Source organism: Brassica oleracea, chromosome C5 (genome assembly GCF_000695525.1).
Source record: "Brassica oleracea var. oleracea cultivar TO1000 chromosome C5, BOL, whole genome shotgun sequence".
Lineage (NCBI taxonomy): Eukaryota > Viridiplantae > Streptophyta > Magnoliopsida > Brassicales > Brassicaceae > Brassica > Brassica oleracea.
In genome coordinates, this window is record NC_027752.1 from 10,989,284 (window position 1) to 11,003,539 (window position 14,256).

The window sequence follows — 14,256 nt, forward strand, 5'->3', positions numbered from 1 at the left end:
ATAGTATGAATGAAGAATAATCAAGAATAGCTTATCTATGTTTAGCTCATATTTCAACACCCTAAAACCCTAGGCGAGCTAGATCACTACTCGATCATGATGCAAGCAATCAAAGACATAGATTCTGAATGAAACTGCATAATAATAAGAGTAGTAAACAAAGGGTTCAGATGGTCTTCTCTATGCGAGAATGGATTCTTCTCCCTTACAAGTTGCAGATCGCAAAAGCTAATAGTTCTCTTGTAAAAATAGCGTAAGTAATAAAATATGATAGATGGTATCTTTATATGGAGGCGCCAATAGGTAGAAAAGATATTAGGGCAACATGGCTTTAATTCCCGAAATAGGAACTTCCTTATTTGTCAGGAACAACCTCGGGATCACTCCGTCTGCTTGCTCCGCTTGAGAACAGTCTCGGGACTGTTTGCCTTGAGTGATCTTCGCAGGAATGCTCCAAAAGGACAGCTTCTCTTCAAGCACCCTCTCTTCACTCTTCAACCACCTCTAGACCTGTAAAAGATCAAAAAGGACTAGACTGACACGGATTAAGGACTCGAATCAATACGAAAACACCTATACAATGATGTGAAAACACCATATATCAATTATCAATATACAAACCCTAACATTTGCAATAATCTTTCGTCGATTTTGAAAATTAAAAAAACATATAAAACGCGGGAGATATCCTAGTACTAAATTAATTCATGAAATAATGGCAATGGATTAAGTAGCTAGAGTTCATCAAATAAAAAATTCACATTATGACAAATGTAGATGTCACTTTTTTCCAGGAGAGTTCTAAAAATACTATAATGCGAAAAAAAATTGAAGAAAGTAGTTAACAGGGTATTTTCCAGTGTAACATCTTTTGAAAGTATTTGTATTGTTCATATATACATACATATATTGTATAAGATACACTCTCATTTTTTGTTTAGTCTGAAACAAATTAGCAGTTGGGTTTGAATGAAACAGAATGGATGTAATTCAAAGCTCTAGTCATTGTTCATTCACAAGATATGATCTCTAGACATCATGATTTGGTTCTCCCTAATCTCATTTACTTTGTTAATTATTTTATAACTTTTGTTTTTTGTAGAATGGCCATTCCTTTTTTTATATTCATAGTGTTGTATCAAATTAATTCACAGTACGTAATGGCAAATGAACAAACTAGCTAGAGTTCATGAAATAAAAAAAAATCACATTATGAGAAATATAGATGTCATTGTTTCCAGGAGAGTCCTAAAAATACAAGAATGCCAAAACAAAAATATTGAAGAAAGTTGTTAAGAGGGTCTTTTCCAGTGTAAGATCTTTTGGATCCACTCTAATTGGTATTGATTAATATCTATTATCATAAGTGAACAATATAATAATGTAGACAGTGTAAGATCTTTTGGAACCACTCTAATTGGTATTGATTAATATCTATTATCATAAGTGAACAATGTAATAATGTAGATTAGGTAGTAGTGTAGAACGGAGACTTTTCGATCCACTTGAACCAATATTCTATAAAATGTACTAATATAATTTTTGTTTAACAACTTGTCTCTCTCTTCCTTCAATCATATAAATCTGTTAGGTCTCCTAACATTAGTCTTTGTTCGATCAAGAATATCTTCAATATAATGCTATATTACATGTCATTAAGCTATTATTATGGCAGTGAATCAATTATTCAGAGCTACGTCTATTGATTATTCACATCCATTTAATTTTTTTTTTCAGTAGGCGATGTGAATACAATTCTTATCGAGTACGTTCAGCAATTTATGAGAAAGGTATAATTGACATGGGACGAAATCTGACTTCTAATGTTCACCACATATTATTCTCATCGTCCTCTTTATCTTAAACCTCTTGAAATTTTTTTACTCCGACTTTAAAAATAATTACATATATATAAATATCTATAAAAGAATTTAACAAAAAAAATATCTATAAAATTAAAATTAACGTATAGGACGGCCTTTTGTTTGCTTTACAACACACTTTTAATTTCTTTACCCTACTATATTGTTTTAAAGGCTTTTGCACTCTCATATTAGCTGATCCACTCCACCAATCATATCAAAACGAGTAAGGGCATGTGCAATATACAGACTCAGCTTAATTACAAAATCAAATCTTGTCTCAAAAGTCGCAATCTATTGCATGTAAAAGATTGGAAATACAAAAGAGAAAAGATTGATATGTACGATTGTTACATTATTAACGTGGACAGGAGCATGAAACTTCTTGATGATTTATGATGATGAACAATAGAAAAGCAAAAATAAATATGTTGGGACACTGAAAAAAAGCATCTGGTCTTGGGATATGGAACATACATACTCTCACCCCTACTCTCTCTATCCATCGCCGATGCCATCTCTATTGACTGTTTTGGTCGACCAAAGTATACAGTAGTAGTGTCCCTGATACCTTTTATCTGGTTACGAGACCATAATTAACCCGGAGTTTTAGAACGGGTTCTTAACAGAAGTTAAGAAACTGTTTCTTAACTTTTAACTAAAAAAGCTAAAAACTGGTTCTTAAATAAGGACTTTAAGAACCGGTTCTTAGTTTTTTTAGTTAAAAAGTTAAGAAACAGTTTCTTAACTTCCGCCAAAAACCTCACTCTAAGAACTCCGGGTTAATCGTGCTCTGAGATTCCTTAATTCATTTGCTACTTTATTTATTAGATAGAACCTTTAACACCCAAGTATTTTTAGCAAAAAAAAAAAACATCTGAGATACAAACACATTCGTATTTCGTATAAATCCCACATACAAAGGAAAAGTTTGTAACAAATATATTTTGGGATTTGATAAATAGCATTAATAAGATCATACACTTCAAATCTATCATTAATATGGAAAATAAGGAAATATATATAGAGAGATTGCGAGATTACATCTTTGTTGTGTATATAATCCATACATCTCTGTTGCTTTGGGCGAGACCGTGAGAGTAGTACTCCTAAGGATCTGAATAAGTGATCAAGTGTGTTTGTAATCTAGAGAAACAATCCATTTGAGTGATGCCGCCTCCAAATATCTCCCACTAATCACCTCCTTCCTCCGCGTTGTCCTGCTCTTCGACCTGGGTTTCTTGAAAACTGGATCTGCAAATTTTTGGAGTCCTGTTCATTTTCATCCATTCTATAGCCTGTCAAATGCATAGTAGCATAGCATCAGTTAAGTTCGAGTTTGAGTGTCTTTCTTCAGAAAAACAAAAAGAGGAATATGTTGATGAAGATAAAGTATATAACAAGAAATAAAGCAAAACATGTTGGACCTAATATTTACCAAATTGGGAAGCAGGGAGAATCTTAGTTTACCTTGCAGGGCAGTACGAGCAGTTGCTGCACAAGCAGGATTTTCAAAATCAACAAAACATAGAACAACAGGATTTCCATTCCTCTGCATTAAGAAAAACTTAACTTAGTCAAAAGTAACAAAATTTGTTCGAAGTTGCAACAATGCTTCAAGTTGGAAACAAGTTAATCTTACTTGCTTTGTATCTTTGGTCACAAGTCTCACTTCTTTATATCCCAGAAAAGGCCGAAATATATCTAAGACCATATGGTTAAGGACACTAACCAGCACAAAACATTCTTAAGAAGTTTTGAAAATGAACCATAACAAAAAAGGATACGAGATACTTCCCTCCTAGAGCAATTAGAAGGAAGTCCTTCGACAAAGAGAGTGTTGGATGCATCTGGAGGTAGACGAAGCAGTTCTCTTCCAGGCCTACCAACAACTAAATCTTGTTGACCAAAACCCAAATCTCGACCATTAGGCCCAAAATCTGGAGGCATAAGAACTCCACCACGCCCAGGCATAAGCTCACCTCCTCGTCTTCCCATGCCAGCAACATGAAAGCGACCAGCTTCTTCAGATGGCATAGAAGACGTTTGCTACAGAAGAGTGAAGACTTTTTCAATTCACTGAACGAAATAAACGAAGAAGAGACAACACATAAAAGTACATAAGTGAATAATAATACCGCACTCTGAAGGTAGCGATCATAAGCTGACCCAATAGTCCTCGTATCTCTTACTGAATGAGGGATACCTCTATCCTCATCTCGTGACACGTAATCATGGTCTGAAATAAGACAAGGCGTAATATTTACATGTAAAATGTATTGTGGACATGAATCAGCAACTACCAAGCAGTGATTTTGATAGAACATCTTTAACTTAAGCGTCAATGTAACAGGACACATACACAGAACCATTCCATCACATTATAACGAACGGAACCTAAACTCAATTATAGGGCAAAGGAGCAATCTTTAAGACATATAACAGGTGTTCAATTGTCTTTATGACAAGCCGCACAACAATGCCCAATACAATGAAACATTTGAATCTCCACAAGTATAGAAACAGCTTCTCTAGGTCTAAATCGTCCGATCACAAAAAAAAAAAAAAAAAAAGGATGGAGAATTTAGCTTTTTACCGAAGTCAGAACGGTGACGTTTCAGAGGACCACCGTGAGGGATCGGCGACATCGGAGGAGGCTGATGATGTCTCTGCTGCTGGTTCCAGTACCCACCATCTGCCATTGACGGCGACTGAAAGGAACAATAATTTCTAATTTTTGCTCGATTTCAGTTTCAGTTTCTGCTTTTAGATAACCGAATGATCCGAATTTCTGTTACCCGACCCGGTTTATTCTGACACTTATTTAACGGGCCTATAGACTCATATACCTATCGGCCCACTTGATGAAAAGCTACTTGGAACTTGAAAGTGCTTTGGTCTGCCTTTTTAGATTTTGTTAATCTCGTCCTCCGCGAGTAATTTTGTCCACTCCTAAATTTTCCATTTATAGGTTTGACTAGGTTCTCTAATAATTAGATGGTGATTATTTGAAACTCTACATCGTATAATATTGAAGGACGATTCTCTAGGATAGTTTTTTTTTTAAATTTTGTTACAAAAATAGCCCTAAAAAAATAAAATGATCAAAATAATCTTTTTTTTTTATTTTGAAAATTCTAATATTTATTTTTTATTTAAAAAATTTGAATTCATCCCCATAATTCAACTCTTTAACTTTAAACCAGTATTAGATTAGTTAATCTTAAGGGTATAAATACATATTTACCTTTCAATAAAATCTCTTTTGGACATTTTTCTTCTTGAAGATGTGAAAATAAACTAAAAAGTTTATTTAAGGAAATTTCTCAATATTTAATGTGATCTTTTCTAGAAGATTAATTAGCAGACTATTTAGTGGGATTTGTTGAGTAATAAAAGATATGTTTCTGAATTTTATATTGAAATTTTTCTTGGGTTGTGATCTAAAAGAGATTCACGCAACTCTTTTCTTTTCTTTTTTTTTTTATCAAAACGCAACTCTTTTCTAGTAGACGATAGTAGCAAAGACTAATCAAGTCTTGCGAGCTGAGTTACGCACACTTACTCTGAAATGGACCCACAATCAAACTTGTTCGTTCCATTACTATACTCACCAACATGGCGTAGATTTCACTTGTGTGGATGTAATAATAAACACATCATGGATTTGGTTTTACAATATAATTGGGGTTTAGGCTGAGTCGGAGATGCTAACTCCAAGAAAGCTCGGGAAAATGTAGAACTAGCTGCAGAGCGATCTTCTAAATAAAATGCCTGCAAAGGAGGTCATATGATATCTAAGTCGAACCTCCCAAAGTCAAATTGGTAAAGCAAAGTAGCTCTTGTGAAGACTAGTCAAAACTAACTTTTGCACCATTTTATTAATAGCAAATAAAGTCTATTTCTTGTATTAATGACCAAAATTGTTCTCGGACTGGAAGCATTGAATCTTGTGAACCTCATGTTGCTTCTATAGAATCCCCAGAGTGGGCTAAGCAGTATGAGTGGGGCCTGTATTTAACCCTTATGGCCTTCCATGATGGAACTTTAAGATCATAGACGAGTTTTCTTCAGTCAAAACAAACATCTCCTTTTCATGTTGAAATGCATTTTGACCTTATACAACTTTCTTTCACTGGACCCGTCTATGTATTAGTAGTTTTAAAAAAATTGATGTCGAATAAGATTTGAGGAGCATGAAGCAGATGCATGGTGGTTAGACAGTCCGAATAAGGTGTAAGAGAAATTAAACGTGCGGCAATTTTCATAAGAAATCATGCCGGTACGTCACCTACTGTAAACCAGATAGGTAGCGGATCCAAACACAGACATTTCATTTTAACCCGCATGTTTTAGCTGGTCGATATTTCACCCTGTCACTACTTTGCACGCAATAGCTTCATTTTCTATTATATAATGTTATTCTTCTTCTTCTTCTTTTTTTGCAACAAGTCAATTACACATGTGAAAGTACTTGCTTTTAATCCACTGATTGTTTTTGAAAAAAAAACATAAGCAATCTAGATTTGGTATACAAACAAACCCAAAATTCATAAAGTTTATTGTACCAACAGTAACAATAATAAATGCCTCCAATTAGATTATAGTCGATGAGCACAAGTAGCTAAAGGAGGAACAAGAGTCGCTAAAGATAGTATTTAAAACTATGAAAATGCCCACCGAACACGAATACATATATCATCAAATTGTCAATTGGATTCTAACAGATGACGTCAACATCACGACATGCAGAAGTATAACCCCTCTAATTCTATGAGAGTGTCTCCTAAAAATGATGAAAAACGTATAATACATCATGTGTCTCTCTATAATACTTGTAAAACTAAGTTCAATTTGAAATAAAATCCCAATCTAACAATCAAAAAAATTTGTGAAAAGGTCCATGGAAGAAGGAGACGGGATCGTTGGAGTGGCTTGTAGGATAGAGCTAAAGTCATTGAAGAACGACGAAAAACCTTGAGGATCAGATGTTCCAACCGTAGAAAAGAAATCTGGCGATATCTGCGGTAGAGAAGCGGGCCCTGGAGACAAGATCCCAGCACGTTCGGTAGCTCGGTTTTGATGATAGTCATGTTGGTAATATTGATTCGTACTCTCTACGCCACCCACAAACCCTAGTTCATTTGAGGCATTAGCTTTCTCCATCGCAGCATACCTAGCCGCCGGAGATATCGAACCACGGGATGCATCGAACACTGCTGACGTGTCTCGTGACGCAGATGTGTAGTCTAGTGCTAAGGTTGATGGAGAAGAGGAGGATGGAATTGTGGAGGTAGAGGTTTTGCCTGTGAGACGTTGAACCAATGTCATGAAATTATTAGGGTGTGTATGGATAATCTTGGGAGATACAGTGTATATTATCACTGGACCGCGTGGAGGCAATAGTTGTGATGGTTCTCGCTCGGGTAGCTGCGGTGGTTGTGATTGCAGTGGTTGTGGCGCTAGTGGTGGCTTCTTGATGATCTTGTGAGAGTCTTTACGGATTTTCAATGGAGTTGGTCTTGGTCCCAAGATTTCTTTTGATCTTGGAGATTTATTATCCATAGAGTCTACTTTATGAGAAGAGTATATATAAAAAATATAGAGAGGTATATGCGTATATATGTGAGTGTGGTGATGTTTTTAGTAAAGAAGAACAATGAGTACGTATGTGATGATTAATGGAAAAGGGAAGGTACATGAATGCTTGTATATATATGATGTCATTTGTGTATGAAAGAGGGAGAAGAGAAAAGTCAAATGAGGAAAAGCAAAAGTTTCCTACTTAAAATGTGGTAAACTTTGGCTACTTGGTTGTTTTGTATTGATTAGTATATTTTAAAGTTCTTTCATGTCTATTTCTTACCAAGATGTGGGTTTGGTTTACCCATAGATAAAAAAAAGTTTTCCAGTCGTTAGAAAAGACTTGATTCTTATTTTACGACTTCCAGAACTAGTTGTTGCTCGTAATACACGTTTATAATAATTAGCTAAACTGAAAATAAACCTGCTAGCTAGCTGATGCTAACGTTGTTATTTTTGTTATATTTTTATATTATGATGTAAACCAAGTAAATACAAGAGCTGACTTGTGTGTTTCTTTTATTTGCAACCTAATGAACAAAAAATAAAGGGTTTGAATACGTCCAGTCTTAACTCATGAGAAAGTCAAGCAAAGAAGAGGTCATGAGTACCACAGTCAGACAGTTTGTTGCTGACTTGGCATGATTTTGCAGCTCCTCACACGGTTCTGCTCATCCAGACATGAACAAGTTTCGGTGGACCATATAACCAACACAATTTTTTCCCTTTGTCAAACTCTATTTATACAATAAAAGTATTAGATGTGGTCACTCAAAACTTTAATAATATACGTTAAAAACTAAACAGTTGTCTACAAGCTTTTTGAAATTTAAAAATGAACTTTGAGATATAGTGGTTTAATGGTTAGGTATGTCCACTTTCATAACGTTCGTCTGTTCAAGCTTTTTTTTTTTGAAAAAATTTCGTCTGTTCAAGTTCTAGTCTGTCTCTTTAATTTATAAAAACAAGTGTAACGTAATTTACCAAATTATGATTTGAGTGAGTAATAACTTATGACGTATTAACTACTAGCAAACTCGCTTCATAAGAAACTCATCGAAGATCCCCAAAAACAAAAGGGGTGCTTTGTCGTATTTCGTCCACAAGCCTCCAAGCGTGTCAATGTAAGTAATGAAAACGAGATGTGTATTGGTTTTGACTCATAATCACATGCATGATTAGTAATCATCGTAGAATTCCTCATGATCCAATGGTTTGACTAAAGGTTCATTAATGCTTCTACACCAGCAGATATGTTTCAATTCTCGAAAAAAACGATTTATTAAACAATTATGCAGGCTACGGAGCAAATGCTTACAAGGGATCTTCAACATGGTGCAAGTAAACTCGGCCAAGCGTGATCTTCGTAGAACGGTTCGGGTAATGCAGTTACGCGTAGATCTTTGTAAGGCAGATAGTATTGTCGGTTGTCAGATCGTCTATGTAATTTTTCTCATAATTGTAATATCATAATAAATCAGCTTTAAAAAAAATTAGTAATCATTGATTACTCTTACGACTGAAAAGAAGTTACTGTTTTAGATTTATTTGAGAGATTGATCATTTGATTGTTCTTTAAGGTTTACGTAGATTTTTAGGGGTTTAGGTAGTCTTATCCTTCTTCTAGAATCATTGTTCATTAGTATAACTATAAGTATAACACGTGAACCTTTTCTTTGCTCCGTGTTTAGATGACAAATGCATATAATCAACTCACGTGTTTAATCCTAAAACGCACTAAGTTAAACAACTAAATTAAGATAACAATGGACTTTGGTTTTCGCTTAATACGGTTTAGACTATATATGGTTGACAGATATGAAATTGATTTCATACGGATAAACTTCTGGTTCAGCTAAGACAATTTGGTCTCGGGCCTCTCGGCTCATACTGAAATTCCACTATTATGTTTTCTAAAAAAATTAGGAGAAAGTAGCTTTAATTGAATTTTTGTATAATTTCTTTTTGGGTTTTAATCAGATTACATCACTTAATAAGTCGAAAAAAAAAAAGAAAATCAAGTTGCTTTGGTGTAGTGGTATAGGAACTCCAGCTGGAGTTTCCGCTCCTGGGTTCGAGTCTTGGTCACTGCGGAATTTACATGTGGGCTGCAGCATCCGAGACCGAAGACCGTTATACGGTGAGCCACATGGTGACGCCCTGGCAGCGTCCATGCTCACTTCGGTCTCTGGTCTGGACCACCTCGGTGGGTCAGGATACTCGGTTAGCAAAAAAAAATAAGTTAGAAAAAGGCCAAGATGGTAATATCTTTTTATTGGCAAACTCCAAGATGGTAGACTGGTAGTACACTAGTACAAGATAACCAGGAAAAGAATAGCAATGTTGTTACTATACGCGGAAAAATAAGAAACAGAAGAGAAAAAGGTCCTTCGTGGTTTGGTTTTGAGTCTATTTTAGGTCAAACTCAAATCTCCAAATGACAAGGTCCATCCATCTTTAGATATTGCTGGAAAGTGACCGGACTTGCAAGTCTTCATGGATTCTTCAAAAGTTCATGTTTTAAATTATTTTTAGAAACTAGTATATACTTTCTATCCTTCAATTCAACGGTTATCAACATGTTTGTTATAACAACTAGCTTTAGATACGAGTGAACGCGTATAACTTTAAAGATCTTACGCGGATCATCTAAATATTATATGGTATAAACAATAAGAACAATATTATACACTCATGCTAATACAATAAGATATCAGAGTAGTTGGAATAGTCTTGGTTCTAGATAGTATGAACCAGTATTAGTGTTATCAATATTTCAATCTTCTTAAACTAGAAATAACTCATTAGATCAAAGCTACTTCATGTGTACTGTGATTATTATTTTCTTCAGTGTTTAAGTTGAAAATATATACAAATCCCAGCTGAAACGGAAAATAGAAATAAAAAAAATTATTTAAAACTAAAAAATCCAAACCATATCAAAAGTATTGTGGAACTAATTAATCCTTAAAATATTCTTGAAAATCTAAACAGATATTTAGTCAAGATGTGCGTAACGTAAGTGAAAAAAAAAAGTGAAATAAGAGGAATTGCGTGTAAGAATCACGGTATATTAAGTGGAGAATTCATCTTACAATAGAGGATAACATCTTTAATCTTCTCATCCCTTTCTTCGTCTACTATCGGACCACTAACGAAAACATTGGAAGGAGATGATTTTATGGAGTGAACCAAGCTGCTCCTCCGTGACAGTGTCTTTGATCTTTCCCGTTGATCGCCTTCAGCTGTCGCGTTGAAGCACATAACCAGCCGCATAAACGTTTTAATGAATCCAAACCTTCTTCCATTTGTTTTTGGTTGTGACGACATTGTTAAGAAATTGAAAATACGCGTACAGAGGGGGGGGGGGGTGATGGAGATGTAAAATAAAGAAGATTTACGTTTTCTTTTTCTCTGGTTAGTTTCCTATAGATTTGGGATAAAAATGACTATATATAAGCATAAAATAAATTACAATTTTGTTGTTTGATTTTTTTTTTTTTTTTTTTGTTTCTAACCTAAAAGAGTTAAATATTTGCTGCAAAATCACAGCGTTTTCCCTTATTTGAAATTAGCTCATTACTGTATTTTCTTTTTTTGGTCAAGTTTTTTTAATTAATGTTACGACTAAATCTGAGTATTCAAATATTGTTACCACCTTTTTGGGATATAGAATCTCCGGTAATATCGTTTTAAGATAAAAACAGAAGAATGAGATGTTGGCTAAATCGATGCTATATTTAGATTTGAATAATCTTGTAGCTTATAGTAATGTTTTGTGGTTTTGGTAAGTATAACACCGATTGCATTTTCCATATATGTATTTGTTTGAAGTATATCGGCAACAATTAAATATATCGTTGCTGTATGTCTCGCTCAGATGTAGCTATATATGGTCAAAAAGATTTAGTTAGACAATAAGTAAGGTGGGGCCAATAAATAGGGACTCAAAAGCCCAAACTTACACCGTTTCGTTAGACCATGTTTAACGGTGATCCTTAATAGGGTCCTTAACCTAATTTGGTGATTTAATTAAATGAAAACAAAATTAAATGGGGAAAGTCGATCCTTAATGAGTAGTTTTTGTGACCGATTATTAGCGTGGTTTTTAGACCACGTGTCAGCTCCACAATTTTTCTATTTTTTTTTCTTTTCTTTCTTTCTTTCGTTTTCTCACCGTTTCGTCTTCTTGTTTTTCTCCGTCAGAGGAGAGCGATCCAAACCGACGACAGACGCGAATCCATCGGTCCACTCGACCTCTCCTCCATCTTCTTGGTGAGAAGAACGATCGGTGCACACCACGGACGACGACGCTCTTGATCCTCACCATCGTGTTCTCTCGTCTTCTCCGTCACGAGTGTATCGAAACCCACCACAGACGAAGACTCTCTCGTTCCTCACCGCTTCTTCTCTCGTCGCGATCGTCCGAAGAAGGATCGAAATCCACCACAATCGACGACTCCGTCGGTCCTAATGGCGACTCCTCCGTCTTCTCTTGTCTCCTCCGTCAGACGAGTCTCTCGGTCCGGTTTGCGTCTCCTCCGTCATCTCTTGTCAAACCCGTTAGAAGAAGGACCGAAACCTACCACAATCGACGACTCTCTCAGTCCTCACCGCATCTCCTCCTTCGGTTCTCGTCTTCTCCGAGTGAAGAATGATGCTAACCCACCACAATCGACGGTGTCTCTAGCGTCGGTATCGATGCCTTCGGTTTGGTGATCACTTCTTCAAGGTAAAGACGATCATATTGTTTGTCCTAGTATAAAGATTTAGACTTTGCCTCTGTAATTTAGCTCTGAATTTAACCTAAGTGATTGTGTTAATTATCCATGTGATTTGAGATCTAGTTTAGTTCATTGTTTTGTTAAGTGATTGTGTTGAAAAGCTAAGTGATTGTGTTGAAAAGAGATCTAATTTAGTTCATTGTTTTGTTAATTATCCATGTGATTTGAGCTCGCGACTGAAGGTCCTCCTACTGAAGTCACAACCTTAAGGAGTTCATCGAGAAGCAAACACCACTTGACACTGTCGATGAGGTTAGTCGGCAAAACTCGATTAATTTTTCTTGCTTTCGTTGTGGATAGTTGGTAAGTTATTGAATGCGAGTGATGAATGGTTGTTAGAGTTAGTGAATGCTTGTTTTAGTTGTTAGAGTTAGTGAATGCTTGTGATGAATGCTTGGTGTAGTGTATCATTAGGATGTGGTTAGGTAATAAATATGTAGTTACATTCTACTTAGCTCAACTCTACCCAAATCAAAGAGTAAATACAATTACTCTTCCCTATCTAACAATATCTTCTGCTCTTTTCGTCTATAAAACCGGATCTTGTTCTCTTTCTTTTCATCTTCCAACGAAATCTCATTTCATCTTCTATCTCTTTTCTTCTTCTTTCTCTCTGCTCTTCCGTATTTACATATGGATTCTTCTAATTTTGTTGACCTTCTCAACAATCAAGAAAAAAAATTCATTCATCAACCCTTTCCTTATGAGAGCTTTTCACATGGTGGGGAAATCGGATCATCACAACTCCCTGTGTTCAGTACGCAATGTACAGAAACGTCAAGCTTCTGTGAAGACTCACCTACACAGCGCAAAGAAAGAAAGAAATGGAGTCCCTCGGATGATCTGGTGCTCATTAGCGCGTGGTTAAACACCAGCAAGGATCTTGTCGTAGGAAATGAGCAGAAAGCAGGTGCTTTCTGGAAACGCATTGCAGCTTACTATGCAGCAAGCCCAAAGGTGGAAAGAGGTGATCAACGAGAAGCCATTCAGTGTAAGCAAAGGTGGCAGAAGATGAATGATCTTGTTTGCAAGTTCTGTGGTTCCTATGCAGCTGCAACAAGACATAAAACAAGTGGTCAGAGTGAGAGTGATGTTGTTAAACTAGCATACGAGATCTTCTTTAATGATCACAAGATTAAGTTTAACCTTCACCATGCTTGGGAGGAGCTCCGCCATGACTAGAAATGGTGTTCCCTTGCTAGTACTAAGATTGGTGGAAGCGATAAGAAGAGAAAGTGTGAGGATGGAGCAGAGACATCAAGTTTTCAAGCAACTATCAATCTAGATGATCAACCAACCAAACGTTTTGATGAATATTTTGATGAATATTTTGATCAAACAATGAAGAATTTGGCCATTAATTATGGTGATCAAGAAGTCGAAAAAAAAGAAGAAAAAAACGAGTTCATATCGAAAGAAATCGTGAAGAAGGCGATCTACGTTTATGGAATGATTATTTCAGAAAACTCCGACATATCCTGATAATCTATTCCGATGACGATTTAGAATGAACAAGTCATTGTTCATGCATATTGTTGATCGACTCTCCAATGAAGTTGAATACTTTCGACAAAAGAAAGATGCTCTCGGAAGGCTTAGTCTCTCTCTACTTCAGAAGTGTACAACAGCCATTCGTGTCTTGGCCTATGGTTCTGCGGCTGATGATGTTGACGAATACCTACGACTCGGTACAATGAAAGCTCGGTTATGTGTGGAACATTTTGTGGAAGGAATAATATATTATTCGGCGATGAGTACTTAAGAAGACCAACACCGGCTGATCTGCAACGTCTACTTTATATTGGTGAGCAACGTGGCTTTCCTGGGATGAAAGGGAACATCGATGGTATGCATTGGGAGTGGAAGAATTGTCCCACCACTTGGAAAGGTCAATATTCACGTGGTTCGGGTAAACCCACAATCGTGTTTGAGGCGGTTGCTTCGTATGATTTATGGATATGGCATGCGTTTTTTGGACCTCCAGTTACCTTAAATGATATCAATGTTCTTGATCGTTCACCTGTTTT

The 14,256-nt window shown here is 35.9% G+C and overlaps 3 protein-coding genes across 3 annotated transcripts; 1 reads left to right on the forward strand and 2 right to left on the reverse strand.

Annotated features, from left to right (window-relative positions):
- Positions 1-2,746: 2,746 nt before the first annotated feature.
- On the reverse strand, positions 2,747-4,633 carry LOC106344028. Its single transcript, XM_013783398.1, has 6 exons — positions 4,459-4,633; positions 4,001-4,101; positions 3,650-3,911; positions 3,505-3,566; positions 3,333-3,414; positions 2,747-3,160 (listed from the first exon to the last, which is right to left on the reverse strand). Exons 1-6 carry the CDS (start codon positions 4,562-4,564, stop codon positions 3,060-3,062), a joined length of 714 nt encoding a protein of 237 aa, XP_013638852.1. The 5' UTR covers positions 4,565-4,633; the 3' UTR covers positions 2,747-3,059.
- A 1,886-nt stretch (positions 4,634-6,519) lies between these two features.
- On the reverse strand, positions 6,520-7,582 carry LOC106344029 (protein MKS1-like). Its single transcript, XM_013783399.1, has one exon. The coding sequence runs from the start codon at positions 7,425-7,427 to the stop codon at positions 6,735-6,737; it is 693 nt and encodes a 230-aa protein (XP_013638853.1). The 5' UTR covers positions 7,428-7,582; the 3' UTR covers positions 6,520-6,734.
- A 5,280-nt stretch (positions 7,583-12,862) lies between these two features.
- LOC106344502 (glutathione S-transferase T3-like) lies at positions 12,863-13,411 on the forward strand. Its single transcript, XM_013783870.1, has one exon. The coding sequence runs from the start codon at positions 12,863-12,865 to the stop codon at positions 13,409-13,411; it is 549 nt and encodes a 182-aa protein (XP_013639324.1).
- The last annotated feature ends 845 nt before the right edge of the window (positions 13,412-14,256 follow it).

Bases quoted from the DNA above. Each gene is read 5' to 3' on its own strand.
- LOC106344028 (XM_013783398.1), bottom strand. From the start codon at position 4,564: ATGGCAGATGGTGGGTACTGGAACCAGCAGCAGAGACATCATCAGCCT. The intron at 4,102-4,458 runs GTAAAAAGCTAA...GTCTTATTTCAG, and splicing joins ACGTCACCGTTCTGACTTCG to ACCATGATTACGTGTCACGA. The intron at 3,912-4,000 runs GTATTATTATTC...ACTCTTCTGTAG, and splicing joins ATCGCTACCTTCAGAGTGCG to CAAACGTCTTCTATGCCATC.
- LOC106344029 (XM_013783399.1), bottom strand. From the start codon at position 7,427: ATGGATAATAAATCTCCAAGATCAAAAGAAATCTTGGGACCAAGACCA.
- LOC106344502 (XM_013783870.1), top strand. From the start codon at position 12,863: ATGGATTCTTCTAATTTTGTTGACCTTCTCAACAATCAAGAAAAAAAA.